Below are 16,444 nucleotides of genomic sequence, written 5' to 3' on the forward strand. Positions count from 1 at the left end.
GTTATAATAATGAGGATTTCTATTGGAATTAGCAGGATGATAAATGTCCTCTGTGTAGGGGACAGTTTCTCTCCATGAGAAATTGTGTTTATTGAGCAGCACTGTAAAGTGATGACATTCATTGAGAGAGAGAGGGAATAACAGGTCTGTGGAGGTAAGATAATTTCAGTGTGAGCTTTTCAATTTGAGTTGTTTGTGGACACCCAGCGATAGAGTTTCTTAGACAATTAGCTATGTGTATTCAGAGCACAAAAATCTATACTTCAGATTTGGTTGTTAGCTGAGAAGGTTCAGCATCTGAAGAGGTAAAGCTTAGTACAAGTGCTTATTGCTGACGTGTAGTGTGATAAATATCGACATTTCATGGTGGAATAAAGGAAGAGGAGGCAGATGGCCAGAGAGAATGGAAGAAAATCAGCAGATTGTTATTATTACAGCTGAAGAAGCGACTATTTGATTCAGAAAGTGTGTACAGTTCTTTTAAAGATGGCAGCGAGCCAAGTAACTTAAGGACATAAAAGTGGTTATTTAGCAGACAGAAGGGTCAGATTTCTTTTTCAGTGGTGTGCATAGTAGAGGTGACGGGGTGACACTAATTTATAGGATGAAAGAATGTGTGGGAGGTGAGAAAATGAGGCAATGAAGGTAGATTACAGAAGTTGTCTGTTGAACCTAATTTTCAAACATTACATGTCTATAACATTCTACTCTATATACATCCTTTCATGTGTCAGCTAACAAATGGCTACTTCTAGGTATCTGTGGTTTGCAGTTACTTGAATATTTTACTGTTTCTCATTCTTAGAAAACAGTTAAAAAGTGGTCAGCATAGTCTTAGTTCTCACAAATTTAATTCTTCTAAAGAAACTCACACATGTAATGACAACAAATCTTTCTGTACATGGTAATAACAGTAATATTATTATGTTTAAACTACGTGGTTATTTAACGTAAACCAAATATTATAAAGAAATATAGCAAAATTAAAGAACTTGGAAGAGATATTGGATATAGAGCTTTAAAGACTACAGATTAAAACATAATTGCGATTAGGAAGTGCTGTCATATTTTTAATTTTCTTAAAACATGGGCATATATGAATTTGCCATATGTTTTGAGGAGCAAATTTTAACAGTGGGGGAGACTTCATGTACAATCTCAGGATTATCTCTTAAAGAAGGAGGAAAAGAATAGCTTGTTAAGGGGTTCTGAGGTCCAAGAAAAATATTTTTATGATATGGTAACCAAACATTTTCTTTGTGACGGTTGAAAAACTCGAAGACAGGGTGAAATTAAATATTTAGGGAAAAAGGAAAATTAATTGGACGAGATTTCTTGAGGCAAATTTTGATTTAGGATCTAAAATAGTGGTGTTAGGGACTGAACCTTGGAAAGGGGAAATAAAATACACTTTCCTATTGAGTTTGAAGGAAGACAGTGATGGATTTGAAGGTAAGTACATTTGCATGTGCAGTCATAGGAAGTTAATCCAGCAGTTTCCGAATGTCCACTGGGTTTTAATGTAAGTTTGGAAATATCTCCAAAACAATCCTTGAAAAGTGTGTATGCGTGTGTGTGATTATTGAGTGGTTTTGAAATAAAATCTAAGAGGAATTTTGAAATTGTCATGGAGGCTGAGCCTTTAACACACAGGGGTTAGAGGCACGATTGATCTACCAGGTGTGGTCCTGGTAGTTTCTTGAACCGCTGGTGGCTGACATGCTGCAGGGTCGGAGCAGTATTGCATCCTTGGGCGCTGGTTTTGAGCCGGTGCAGTCAGGAGTTGTCCTAGCCCCCAGCCCGCTGCTTAAGAGGCCTCTGACTTATGAAAGTTACTTGGGATAGAACTTTTCTAGCTTTCGAGATGAAAATACACTCAGAAATAAAATCACAATAGTTTGATATTTCATTAACTGCTATAATTCCCTTTAAGAGATCGTTGTCACAGTTCTTTCCATCGTGTGACATGTACTTGACATGTGCTGAGATTGCTTCTTTGTCTCTGCTCCAAACCCATTTAAGTCTTATCAACTATCAAACCTTTAAGAAATCAAATATTAGCTTGTTACTAATTTTAAATTTAATATTTTTTTTGGGGGAGGGCTGGATGCACATCTGACAATGCTCAGGAGCCATTATTTCTGGCTCTGTGCTTTGGGGATTTAATCAGGGACAATCATGTGACAAGGCAAGTGCCTAAACTTCTGTAGTATCTCTTGACCCTTAAATCAATGTTTTTAATAGTATGTCCTTGGAGTTAGGATCAGTCAGCCATCAGTTTAGAAATGGTTGGGATCGTGGTTAGCAATTCTTTTAATTAGAGCCAGTATGTCGTTATACTTAATGATTCTCAACTGATTCTTACGCATCAGTGATTCTCAATTTATAGTATCTTTGTCCCTGGGGACCTGTGCCAAAATATATATATGTGTATATATATACATATATATAAAATATATATATGTATATATATATATTTTTTCTTTTTGGGTCACACCCGGCAATGCACAGGGGCTACTCCTGGCTCATGCACTCAGGAATTACTCCTGGCAGTGCTCGGGGGGACCATATGGGATGCTGGGAATCGAACCCGGGTTAACCGTGTGCAAGTCAAACACCCTGCCTGCTGTGCTATCACTCCAGCCCCCCTGTACCAATATTTGGAAACATTTTTGGTTCTCATCACTGAGTTAGAATAAAGCTGTTCATGGCATCTTGTAGTTAGAGACCAGAAATAATACTAATGCATTTGCGTAGAGGACAACCCCCACCAAAAATTATCTGGTCTAGAATGTCAAAAGTGTGGAGGTTGAGAAACACTGGTATACATTAAATAGGATCTAAGTCCTTCTGAGCACTTATGAGACAAGCATGCTTGTCTACCTTATTTAGTTGAAACTTCAGAAACCACCCTGTGAGGTAAGTTGTTTCATATATTCATGTCTTAAGGAAATTGTTTCTTGATAAAAGAGTCAGAAAACAAACCTTGGACTTAAATCCCACAGGAATTTTGTTGCATAAATATTCAGGACACTTTTTAAAAAGCTATTTTTAGCCTTACCTGTTCTTTTTTTTTGCAGGGACAAATATTCATGGCATTTGAAACATAATTTATTTTTAATATTACAGATCTAGAAATGGCCATTGCCTACTGGAATTTAGTGCTTAATGGAAGATTTAAATTCTTAGACTTATGGAATAAATTTTTGTTGGTAAGTTCATGTTTTCTGCAGTTCTGTGTTTCCTCTAAAAGTTTGCTTTGTTTTAAGACAAATTAACATTTTAAATATGATCAACTCATCTCAAAGAGCATTAATGGACAGAGAATGCGAAATTTGATTGCTAGAATATTTCTTTACACTAAATAGTTAATAGCTAATTAACTAGTAACAGTAGATAATTATTCTTGAGTATTTTCTGAACTGATTTTTTTTAACTGTAGTGATTTAGACTTATTTATTTATTTTAAAATAGGAACATCATAAACGATCAATACCAAAAGATACTTGGAATCTTCTTTTAGACTTCAGTACAATGATTGCAGATGACATGTCTAATTATGATGAAGAAGGTAATGAGAAGTTTTTCCCTGTCAGTTGTTGGTTTCTTTTTTCCCTTGTAAATCCTTTTTGTTTTGTGTACTGAAATTTCTTGTGTCTTTTTGTTTTTCTGAGAGTTGAATTTCCTCTTCTGATCTTTTATTTGTGCTTCTCTGAATGTTTGAAATGCTTTTATCTTCCTTATCAATGTACATTATTCTGTTGCTTTAAATACTAACCCAGCATTCATGATTTCCACAAAAGCAGGATTAATTTTCTCCATGTTTTAGATTTGCAGTTATTTTAAGGAACGTCTTTTATTCTTACCGTATTTTCATATTTGTATGTGTTTTTTTGGGTCTTGTTTGTGAACTGGATTGTAAGCTTAGTGACTAATTTGAAATGTACTTCAGTTGACTACTGTGGCACAATCAGCATCTTATAAATATGCACTGAATGAATGCTTTTCTTCACATATGAACATAATGCTACCATTCACCATAGGCCGCGTACTTTTGTTTTTCCAGAAGTGGTAGCGATTTGCATTAATTTCTTCAAACATTTATGCAGTTCCCCTTGAAAGTTAGCAAAATGTGTGTCTGAAATTACTGAGCATACAGATGTATTCTTTGAAAATTCTCTAGCAACCTTGACCTCTTTAAAAGTATCCTGGAACCATTGAATCTAACAGGATGATGTTAACTTTTTCCTCTTTGTTTTCATTGTCATTTATCATTGCTGAGAACTGAGGACTGGGAATATAACTCAAAGGGGACTAGAATACATGCTTTGCATGCAGAAAGCCTGGTTTTGATCCCCAGTAATACGTGGCCCCCTGAGGACTGCTGGGGGCAAGTACTGAACACTGTGCTCTGAGACTGGCCCCTGAGCTACCACGGGGTGTAGCCCCAGAACCAAGAACAAGGAGGGACTGAAGGAGGGAGAAGGGCTAAGGGAGGGAAGGAGGGGAGAGGAAGGACAGAGAAAGGAGAGAGGGGAGGGAGAGAGAGAGTGAGATTAATCCTGCAAATGATTGGTAACCTGTGTTTTTTTGATAGACCTCACAGAACTGGAAAACTTCCTGATTTGGAGATTGACATGGAATTGTGTAGAGTCGTGCATGATTTGTAGAGTAGGATGAAGTTTGGGGCCAGAGCAGTGGTACCGTGCATAGAGCATTTACGTTGTAAATTTACCTTGTGACTTACCTGGGTTTGAGCCCTGTACCACATATAGTTTACTGAGCCCTACTGGGTGTGGCCCCCAAACCAAAACAAACAATAAACTAGGATAGAATATAGGGTTTGATATTTTCTGTTAATGCGGAAAACTTGCTTGCTCCTATCTACTGTACTTTTTTTTTTATAGTGAAGATCACTTTATTTTAAAAATGTTTTTGTTTTTGTTTTTTTTTGGGGGGGGCCACATAGGGCAATGCTCAGGGATTATTCCTGGCTCTCCACTTCGGAATTACTCCTGGCAGAGCTCAGGGGATAAGTGGGGACAATGGGGACCGAACCTGGGTCGGCCACATGCAAGGCTAGCTCCGTACCTGCTCTGCTATCTCTTGCAAGGCTAGTATCTACTGTACTTTCAGCACTGGGAGCATGCCATCATTTCATGGCCATTTGGGTAACTAGTTGTTTTTGGTTTTGTTTTGAGTCATTTTTTTGTGATAACACTAATGTTGCTATTTTATACCAGTAGTGCTGCTACACCATGTCTTTCACCCACGTGACAGGCCATGCTAATATCCTAAGGCTATTCTCCCTTTAGTGTCTTCAGATCACACTTCTGTGTTCACTGTATCTTAGCGTTTGTTTCCATAATCTCTCTGTTTCTTTATATTTTGCATCTGAGTGAAGGTCAATTGGGATTTTTTCTTTGTCTTTCTGACTTAGTCTAGACTTAGATTTATCTTTCTTTTTCTAGCCCTAACCCTCCAAATTCATTCAAGTTGTAACAGACTGCAAGACTTCCTTTTTTCTTATTGGGCTGCTGGTTTTTGACCAAATTACTTCAAGCTCAGGCTTCTGTGTGACTTTTAGAAAGCCATAGTAATATTGATTGCCACAGCAGCTACATCTATCATTTAAGAAATTATTTAATAGCACAAGGAATATTTTAGGTGGAAACTTGGAAAAACTAGAATTTCGGAAGTCTTACAAAGGGGGGAATATTTGTAATGGCATACTTTCATTGGGAAGGTATAAAGTATTCACTGAAAATGTTAGCCTTATTCGGTTTTGTTTCCTTTCATTTATTTTTTTTTCCTCTAGGAGCATGGCCTGTTCTTATTGATGACTTTGTGGAATTTGCACGTCCTCAAATTGCTGGGACAAAAAGTACAACAGTGTAGCACTAAAGGAACCTTCTAGTATGTACATAGTCTGTACAATAAATACAACGGAAAATTGCACAGTCAATTTCTGCTGGCTGGACTGAACTGAAGATCAATCCTCACCATTCAGACTGAGGGTTGAGACAAAACTTTAAGGATACATCTTGGACCATATCGTATTTCATTCTTCTAATGGTGGTTTGGGCTTGTCTTCTAGTCTGGGCCGCTCAAAACATTTATAATTCCAACATTGTGGATTTCATCTTATATCTGTGGACCATCATAGTTTATTCTCCCATAAGTCTTAGAAGCTTTATGGTGATTATTTTGAGATTTCCATCCTTGCATAAAGCACAATGCTGTCTTCATCAGGAAACAGTTTGGCATAAGAATTAAACATGAACATCACAAACAATTATAAAAACTTCTTAAATATATGCTTTGGGCTAGTTGCAAAGACTATGCTGATAGCACTTCAATGAGAGTGATATATTTAAGTGTACTGGATCTGAATGGTGTTTTGGTTTGGGGGAATTTTTTTTTGTGGGGGGTGCAAATCACATGTATTGTTGACGTGAGTAGGGTATCTGATGAAAAAAATGTCAAAATAACCAACGTGAAACTTTTTTTAGAATAACTTGGTGTGCCTACCTGAAAACTTTACTGTGTTTCAGACCCTTGAATTCAAAAGGTCCCACAGAACTAGTCTGCACTTACCTTGGCCATGTTTATAGTTGCCCTGCAGGGAGCTTTTAGTTGGAAGACGTTTGCATAATGTTCAAGTCCACCCCTGTCTACATTATGCACTACATAATTGGATTTCATTATGATTTTGAAATGCTTATATGCCTGTCAAATAAGTTTAAACTATTTAATTTGTTTAGAATGTTTAGATTGCTACACAATACAGTACTCTAAATTTAGGCATGAGGGTTTATATATGTTTTTTTTTGTTTTGGTTTTTTTTGTTTGTTTTTTTAATTTTTGTCAGCGCACTATGGAACACAAATGAAATTCTTTTAATTTATAAGATGATAATAGGAATTAAATTTTGAAAATGGTTGTGATGAGCCATAAAGTTCAATCTTTATAATATAGGTACTGCTCTTTCAGAAAAATAGTCCATTTTTGATGACTTATTTTGTTGAAATTGCTTTAACTGCTAATCACTGTGGTTGCCAAATACTTAACTTCCAGAGCAAAGATTTTCAAGCAAGCATGCACTTGTTGCAAAATACCAATCTGACTTCTATTTTTGTGAATTATTTAGTCTCATTACTGTTTTGTTTTATTCAAATTTGCTCACTTTTCACATCAAATAGAATTTCTATCTTGTACCTTTTTTTTTTTTAATTACAAGACTCATGAACTGCTTTCATGCTGAAAATGCACATTTCTCTGTTCACTTCCCTACATGAAATAGGGTTAATTGCTTTCTTAAACATTTGTGTAAGGCAGGCTAAAAATTCCAGATACTGGATGACCTGTGGTCCTTAGCAGGTATAGATTTTGCTTGGTGTATCCAGGTATTCTCTAAGGTCTAATCTTAAATTTTTCAAAAGAATGTATTTCAGAATATCATTACGTTTTATGTAGATGTGGAAATGATTTTAAAGAACAAGGACATATTAAAACTACTTTTTATTTACAGTTTTGAAATTGATTAGAGGTCTTTCCTCAGAGATGATATATTAATATTCCAATCATAACTTTAATTCAAGAATACAATTCTACTAAAAGAAAATGTTAAAAGTGTCTATTCCAGTTACTAGAATTGGTTATTTTAAAAAAAAGGAAAAATAAGAATTCTGCTGCTTTCAGTATTTCCTAATTTTGCATTTGTAAATATGAAGAGAAACTTCAATTATGAAAAAATTTAAAAGATATATAGATATATGTACTATTTTGTTTCTTGAGGATTTTGAGTTACGGTATTGTTTTCAGATTGATTGATTTGCATATGCTGTGTTTTGAAATGAAATCTCATTCACTTTTTTCCCATATAAAACTTTTTTTTAATATAAAAGTCTGATATTGGTTCGTGGCCTAGTGCCTTGGGTTTTACAGACTTTTCTTTTTAAATGCAAGACCTATTCAACAAAATAGTGTTTGTCATCAGTTTGGTACTAAACATTTATAATTACTGTGTAATTATAAAAAAATACATAAAGCTTTGAATATAATTATGTAGCATAAAAGTTAAGTTTGTTCACTATGATGGCATCTTAGAATTAAACAATACTATTACTAGGGCTGAAGAGAAGACTGATTTAATGTGGTGTGATTATTCTGAGGGCAGATGTCTGGATGTAGGGAATATTTTGTACTAAAAGATGCTTACACTCATGGCCGTGTGTGTGTGTGTGTGTGTGTGTGTGTGGAGAGAGGGAGATAAAAACATACATGCTTACACACGACTTGCTTGAATTCATAAGTGTTTCAGTTTTCATTCTGGCAAACTCCCTATGCTGATCTGTTTAAAACTGAACCACTTTGCCAAATGTCAAAACAGGTACACATTTCAAAATGTAATGCTTTTTGAAACAGTAAAGTGTGTAAAAATTGAAAGTGCCCACATAGAGAAATACCTGAGGTCACAATTATGATTAGTGACTATCACCTGCATATCTCTGTAAGTTCAGTTGTGTTTCTTACAATCAATCCCTGTCCTATTACCAACAGAGGCAATAAAAGCTGCAGTGAAATTGCCATGACTAAATCTTTTCACACATTATTTCAGTGTATTTTTTAAAGACTTAAGTATGCCTGAAAACGTCTAGGAAGAATAATTTTTTCATAGAAAGAACATTGTAATGTCAATTTTGGGGAGAAAAGACATACCATGCCAAATCTTGTTTACTGCACTTAAAATGTTTACAACTTACTGGGCTGCTTTATTTCATTAACAGTACTGTAGTTGTATGATACGGCATTGTAAGTATTCTTCATTAGCTTTAAGAAGTTTTAATGAGAGAAATAAACTTAATAAAATAATGTGGGAAGTCTTTTATATAATAGCCTTACTGGGGAGTTTTCATTCAGTTATTAAATAAGGTTATTATTTTCTTAGAGATTTAAGTGAAGTGGTATTTTTTAATTTGTTAATAAGTTTGAGTTAGGTGTAGCTTGCTAGACTCTCCGAGAGGGACGGAGGAATTGAACCCAGGTCAGCTGCATGCAAGGCAAATGCCCTACTCGCTGTGCTATCTTTCCAGTCCACAGTAACAATTCTCACAATGAGACGTTACTGGTGCCCACTCGAGCAAATGGACAAACAAAGGGACGACAGTTCTACAGTGCTAGGTGTAGCTGATTTGATGTGCACTTTCTTTAGATTTTCCAAACATGTTACTATAACACCTGTACTCTTGTAATTTTTACATAAAAACAGAAGAAAATTTAAAAATGAAAGAATTTTGGAATATAAGAAGAAAGTGGTGCTAGGGAAATTTATTATAGTTCACCTAATATACCTTTGAAAACTTGAATCAACATTTAGCAAGAATTAATTACAAAGTTCTAAATGTTAAATTGTGTATATTTAATAGAAGATACTTGGCACCTCAGCAGTTTTTAAAAAAATGTTACTTTATACTTTTAGCAATATTTATACTGAATACATATGTTTTGATAAGGTTTTCGCAAATTTGGTAATGTAATGATAGAATATTTTAAAAATATACCTTACAGGACACAATATTTGAATTGTGATTCTGTTTAGTATAATTAGGTTCAAATTATGACTCATTCAATTGATTATAAACAAGTATATTTCTGAACTCTTAACTGCCTCCGTTTTTACAGTCATCACAATAACTTCTATTTTATAGAAGTGTACAAATCTCCTTAGTCTTTGCCACCATTTTCATAGAGTATTTGCTTGATGTGTACCTAATTCTGGAGGGCAGATAATGATGTTATTTTAAGTTAATAATACAGGTACATAAATGGTTTTACCAGTGCATTCTTGCCAGCTTATGTTTACTGCTTGTTGGGTAATTGGCATTTTAATTAACTTATTTGACAACTTTCTATTAGGGTATTTTTTGTGTTAACGTGGCTTTTAGTTTTAATTGGTATTCTTTTTTTGGGGGCAATGCTTAGGGGTTACTAAGCAATGCTTAGGGGTTACTAAGCATGGCACTCAGGAATTCCTGTACTTGGAAACTATATAAGATGCTGGGGATCGAACCCAGGTCGGCTGCGTGCAAGGCAGACACCTTACCCACTGTACTGTTGTCTGGTCCCAAGCTTTAATATTTTTCTACTGTTACAAATAAAATTATAATAAAAGATGCACAACTTTTGTAGTAGAATTCCTTAAAAGTTGTGTATCTATAAAAGGTTACTTTGTAAATTATTTTATAATTATGTAGTTTAAATTGAGATTTTAAAAGTATATTCATGCTTTTCACATGAATATTGCTTATTTTTGTTATGTGGGCTGTGCAGAAATCAAAGTAGCTTTTATCTTTGTGAAGATTGCTGTTTTTTTTAAGTGGGGCACACACCTGATGGTGCTCAGGGAATACTCCTGGCTCTGTGCTCAGGGATCACTCATACTGGGCCTATGATTTACCCTGGCTGAGCCACTTTCAAGGCAAATGTCCTACCTGCTATACATTTTTTCCAACCCCAAGATTGCTCTTTTTAATGAGGTTGGGCCAGGAAGAGCAAAGCGCCTCTTTTACTTCATTTTTGGTTTCCTACTTTGGTCCCTTGTAAGTTACTGAGATTTGCTTTCAGGGAAAAGTAATTGTGGTTAAAAATTTTTCTTCACTGACTTTGGAAGCCAGGGATGTGGTCCAAGTGGTGGAGGGTCTATGTGTGACCCTGTGTTCAATCCTGGCACCACATGCTACTTTTTTTGTACTCCTGGTGGCTCTGAACATAGCCAGGTTTGGTTCATAAAAGAAATTATAGCTTAAAGGGTAAATTATCTCTTTGGATGATGATTATTATTTTTTAATGGAATAGAAAGAGATGGAGTCAGATCAAAATTCAAGCAAGGTCTGGTGACAGAAGGCAAAACTGCTTTGAACAGAAGAGTCCATTAAATAAGTTTAAAGCAAAGATTTTTGAATCAGAAGAATGAAAGCAAAGCTAGATTTGAAACAGTAAAAAGTTTGAAGCTAATCACTGGTTGCAGCCTGTTTGGTTAGAATAGAAGAAAGCAGAACAAAAGGGGATAATGATCATTTTATACTTAGATGCATATTCAACGTAAAAGTAAAACTTAATTTCGGGTCATATAATTAATTTTTTTTAATTGAAGCATCATGGAGCGTTAGCACAGCGGTGCCTGCTCGAGCAAATCGATGAGCAAGGGGATGACAGTGACAGTAGTTAGTAAAACAGTTCTATACTGTCAGTGCTGTTGGAGTATCAATATCCTCCCGCTATTGTCCCATGGTCCCTTGCTCCCCTCTTCAGCACTCTTAGCCACCTCTGTTCCCATTTCCCCTGACCATTTCTCAAGATATGTTTCCATCGGAGATGGTCTATTTACAAATAGCATATTCTTCAAAGAGCTTTGTATCTATAAAATAACTTGGGCACTATCAAGATTTTTACAAGAAAAGGAGTTCTTTAGGGCATAAGCTTGAGAAACTAAGAAAATTATTAATGTGAAGACCTACGTGACATATTGCTAAGTGAGAGCCACTTAATTCGTAAAGTTTGAAATGATGTACATGGGATCTTTTTCAAAGAACAATGTCTAATTTTCAAACAAAATAATTCTCTTAATCCTGATAGTGCATTAAAATTCATTGTAGGGACAGAGTGGTGGTATAGCAGGTAGGGCATTTGCCTTGCACATGGCTGACCCGGGTTCAATCCCCGGCATCCCATATGATCCTCCAAGCACCTCCAGGAGTGATTCCTGAGTGCAGAGCCAGGAGCATCGCTGGGTATGACCCCAAAATAGTAAAGGCCAAAGCAATAATAGGACAGCCAGTAGGGCTTTCGCCTTGTATGTGATTGACCCAGGTTCAGTCTCTGGCATCCCCCAACGCCTGCTTAGACTGATCCCTGAGTGCAGAGCCGGGAGTAAGCCCCGGCACAGCTGGGTGTGGCTCCAAAACACAAAAATTATATGAAATTAGAATCAGATTGAAAGTATTCATTCCTAAATCTTTATAGTAATGGCTTACAAAATAGCTTTATTCAGGGATAATTTGGACATCAAAAGTTCACCTGTTTTGGGGCTGGAGAGATAGCACAGCGGGTAGGGTGTTTGCCTTGCGCGCGGCCGACCCAGGTTCGATTCCCAGCATCCCATATGGTCCCCTGAGCACTGCCAGGGATAATTCCTGAGTGCAGAGCCAGGAGTGACCCCCCCCAAAAAAAAAAAGTTCACTTATTTAAAAATTCAGTGGTGTTTCATAAAATCAGAGTTGTGATGGGCAGCCATCACAATTCTGTTTCAGACATTTCCATTAGCTCACCAGTTAATTCCCCCTTCTATCCCCAGTATATCCACACTGATGTTTTTCTGTAAGTTTCTCTTGCCTTGAAGTTGCACATTAGTTGGATCATGCAGTTTGAAGTCTTGTTTGGCTCTTATCACTTGACATAATGTTTTTGAGGTTTATTCATGTAGCATATACCTGTACTTAGTTTCTTTGGTTGCTGTGTAGTATTCCATGGAACACCCATTTTGTGTCTCCATTCTGTAGTTGGTAAACATTTGATTTTTTTCACCTTTTTTTTTTGTTTACAAGAATGCTATTCATATTCACCTTTGTTTTTTATGGGTATATATATACATATATGCATATATGTATATATATTTGTTAAATAATATATGTATGTATATTTGTTTTTTGGGGGTCACACCCAGTGATGTTCAGGGGTTACCCCTGGCTTTGCACTCAGGAATCACTCCTTGCGGTGATCAAGGCACCATATGGGATGCTGGGAATCGAACCTGGGTCGGCTGCATGCAGGGCAAACGCCCTACCTGCTGTGCTACTGCTCCAGCCCCTTTTATGGGTATATTTTTATTTCTTGTAGGTAGATTCTTTTGAATTGTTAATTGGGTTGCTTGGAACGTTTTACAATGGTGGTGGTGCTTGGGGGTGTGCAGTGGTGGGGATCAAATCCATGGCCTCACACAGGCAAGGCATAAGCTTGAGAAATTGATCTTTCTAAAACATACTAAACTGTTTGCCACGGTGACTATACTCCAAAATTTCTGGCATAGTGAGTAAGTGTGAGTATACCTGGTTACCCTAGCTCCTGTTGGAAGAATTGGGCCATATCTCAAAGGTAACCTGAACTGTGTGATAGATGTGCTTGTTTGAAGGTGGCACTATTACATATCAAGTCAAGCTTGCTATGCTCAGAATCCACAGTTCTGTGTGAATTGCTTTCACTGACCCCAGCCAGGAGACGGGCTGTGTTGTTGAAGGAGCTGCTGGTGGTTGGTGCTTTGTGCTCTTACGTGTGGTTGACAGTCTCTGCCCAGTTAGCTTGTGATGGTGGTATTATCTAAAACCACAAACACTGGCATGGATTTATCACAGATTCCTGTTTCTCAGATCTCTCTTTGTAAAGTTTGAAAACTTTGGAGATTAATTTCTTAAATGCATGAAATACTTTGTTGGTATTGCTAGTTACTTCCAGCTACCTTTTACATAGTAGACATTGGAATGAGTACTTTAAATTATTATTTTTTTTTGCTTTTTGGGTCCCACCCGGCGATGCACAGGTGTTACTCCTGGCTCATGCATTCAGGAATTACTCCTGGCAGTGCTCAGGGGACCATATGGGATTCTGGGAATCGATCCCGGGTCAGCCTTGTGCAAGGCAGACGCCCTACCTGCTGTTATTGCTCCAGCCCCAGTACTTTAGAAATTTTTAATGAAAAATTTCATGCATGGAAACGAGAAAAGTATAATGAGCCTGTTTCAGTGTGAGCAATTCATAGCCAGTCTTGATTTATCCATATGCTACTCATCTTCCCAATTCTGATTTACTTTGAAGCAGATCCCTGCCAATACTTTCATTTGTAAATATTTCAGTATGTAGGTGTCTAATATTTCATTATGTAGAAATTTCTAAGACACAAAGAACTCAAAAATATACGCAATACTATTTCCACACTTTTAACAAGTAAGTGTCCAACCAGTATTTCATTTTTATTTTATTTTTGATTTGTGCTGGTATATTCTTGGTAGTTAAATTGTTGGGGATATGTTTGCTGTGCTATGCACCTGGCGGTACTCAAGGCTTACTCCTGGCAGGGGTCAGGGAATCCTGTTGAGTGCTGGGATCGAATCCCAGTTGGCTGTGTGAAGGCAAATCCCCTACTCACAGTACTATCACTTCAGCCCCACCAGCCAGTATTTTAAATGGTTTATTTTTTTTTTTCCAGTTCAAATCAGGATTCAGATAAGATCTCCACATTGCACATGTCTCTAAATTTCTTTTAACTGGTTAGGTTAGCCCATATTCTCCATTCCTGAGTATGGGATTCATTTGTTTGAAAAAGCAGTTATCCAAAAATGGAAATTTCTAGGCAGTGTTTATATTTAAGATGATTTTTGACATATTGAAAAATAGACATTCTAACAAAAATATTTTGACAGTTAAGAAATGTGGTAATAAGGCTGTATTTTTTTAGCACCCTCCCCAAGTCTAGATTAACTATATTAATAGACTTTCCCTTAAATATAATGGGATCTGCATCTAGAGTCTGTAACTTTAAACAAAAAGCATAATTTGAACATGAGCAAAGGATAGAAATATGAGCAATGGTTCTGAATTCCTCAAAAATAAAACCAAAATGGACATTAAGCTCAAACAAAGCTCATTTGTCATTATGAAAATGCAAATCAAAACCCCAGTGCGTTCACAATCTCTAGGATGGCTTTAGTAAAAAAGACAGTGATGAGGATGTAGAGAAATTATTTGATGGTGGGGATGTAAAGTGGTGCAGTTATTTTGAAACAGTTTGGCTGTTCCTCCAAAAGTTAAACATAGCAAATATATCCCCAACAATTTAACTCCTGAGAACACACACACACACATGATTGAGAACAACATTCACTCTTCAGACCCTCATAACTGCCATTCAGCTTTTGTCTTAAAAAGAAAAAATTACAGGTACCACATACAAATGAAATGACTATTTTCTGTCTTTCTTTTTTTTTTTCTTTGCTTTTTGGTCATACCCGGCAATGCTCAGGGGTTACTCCTGACTCATGCACTCAGGAATTACTCCTGGTGATGCTCAGGGGACCATATAGGATGCTGGGAATCGAATCCGGGTCAGCCGGAGAGATGGTATAGCTAGCTGGAAGGTCACTTGCTTTAATGGCTGACCCAGGTTCAGTCCCCAGCACCCTATACTGTCTCCAGATCCTTCTGTGATCTCTGAGGGCAGTAAGTGCTGAGCACACCAGATATAGCCCCCAAACAAACCTAGGATTTCTATTTAAGACTGAATAATGTGTCACTGAATACATACAACATTTTGTTCATCAGAGAACTTTGGACTTCCTGTAGATAGTGCGGCCCTGACTGTAATTGCAAATGTCTCTTTGACCACTCTACTTTGATTTTATTTGTCTAGTTCTTTGGAGCAGATAACGAGGATTGGGGTTGATGGATCATAGGTAACTACCTTCGAGGAACCACCATGCTGTTTGCCTGCAGGAATTGACTGCAGGATCATAGTTCTACCTAAACAGGCACTGAACTTCCCACTTTTTCACATCCCTGTGAACACAGCTTTTAAAATACTAGCCACACTAAAGGGTGTGGAGTGATAATTTATTGTTTTTATTTGCATGTATGAATTTTAACTTTAATTATTGGTCATTTATATTTGAAGAGATTTCTGTTGAAGTCATACAGATTTGAGTCAGCTAATTTGATTTTTGTTGAGTTATAGGAATTTCCATATTCTGCAACTGAACATTTGCATTATCATGTAAATCTAATGTTTCCTTACTGATTTCTGCCTGGATGATCTATTGGTGTATTTGGGGCACATACTTCTATTTTTCTTTTTTTGACCACATCTGTCAGTGTTCAGGACTTACTTTGGTGGGGCTCAGGACCATATATATGATGCCAAGGATTGAACCCAGGTTGGCTGTGTGCAAGGCAAGTACCCTAATGGCTGTATTATCACTCCAACCCTAATTATTGTTTCTATAATATTGAAACATATACTCAGTTTGGTCAGTACTTGCTTCATTTTATTTTAGGGTTTCTATGTATGAGATTGTCATCCACAAATATAATTAAAATTTTTCTTTCCCAGTTTTTTTTTTAACCTCTTACTTGCTGATGTTAAGACCTTCACTATTATGTCAAGTGAAATGTTGAGTGAATGTCCTTGTCCCTGATCTTACAGCAAAACTTTGCATCTCTCACCATTGAATAGGTTGATGTGAGTTTTTGGCATTTCTCACCATTGAATATGGTGTTTGATGTGAGTTTTTCATATCTGGGTCTACATTATGTTAAAAGTAATAGTGGTTTTCCTCTTCCTAGTTTGTTGAACTCCTTATTAAAAAAAAAAAAGATGTTAAACATTGTTGGCCAGGAC

General features: G+C 36.5%; 1 protein-coding gene across 4 annotated transcripts in view; it reads left to right on the forward strand.

The window, feature by feature from the left end:
* The window catches only part of DCUN1D1 (defective in cullin neddylation 1 domain containing 1), a 35,286-nt gene extending 26,697 nt beyond the window's left edge, over nucleotides 1-8,589 (forward strand). For all 4 annotated transcript variants that reach the window (XM_055127115.1, XM_055127112.1, XM_055127113.1 and 1 more), the window contains 3 exons: nucleotides 3,130-3,212; nucleotides 3,475-3,571; nucleotides 5,819-8,589. In XM_055127115.1, the coding sequence (XP_054983090.1) occupies nucleotides 3,130-3,212; nucleotides 3,475-3,571; nucleotides 5,819-5,898 (260 nt within the window). In that variant the 3' untranslated portion in view covers nucleotides 5,899-8,589. The remainder of the gene's footprint in view (nucleotides 1-3,129; nucleotides 3,213-3,474; nucleotides 3,572-5,818) is intronic.
* The last annotated feature ends 7,855 nt before the right edge of the window (nucleotides 8,590-16,444 follow it).

This window comes from Sorex araneus, chromosome 2, assembly GCF_027595985.1.
Source record: "Sorex araneus isolate mSorAra2 chromosome 2, mSorAra2.pri, whole genome shotgun sequence".
Lineage (NCBI taxonomy): Eukaryota > Metazoa > Chordata > Mammalia > Eulipotyphla > Soricidae > Sorex > Sorex araneus.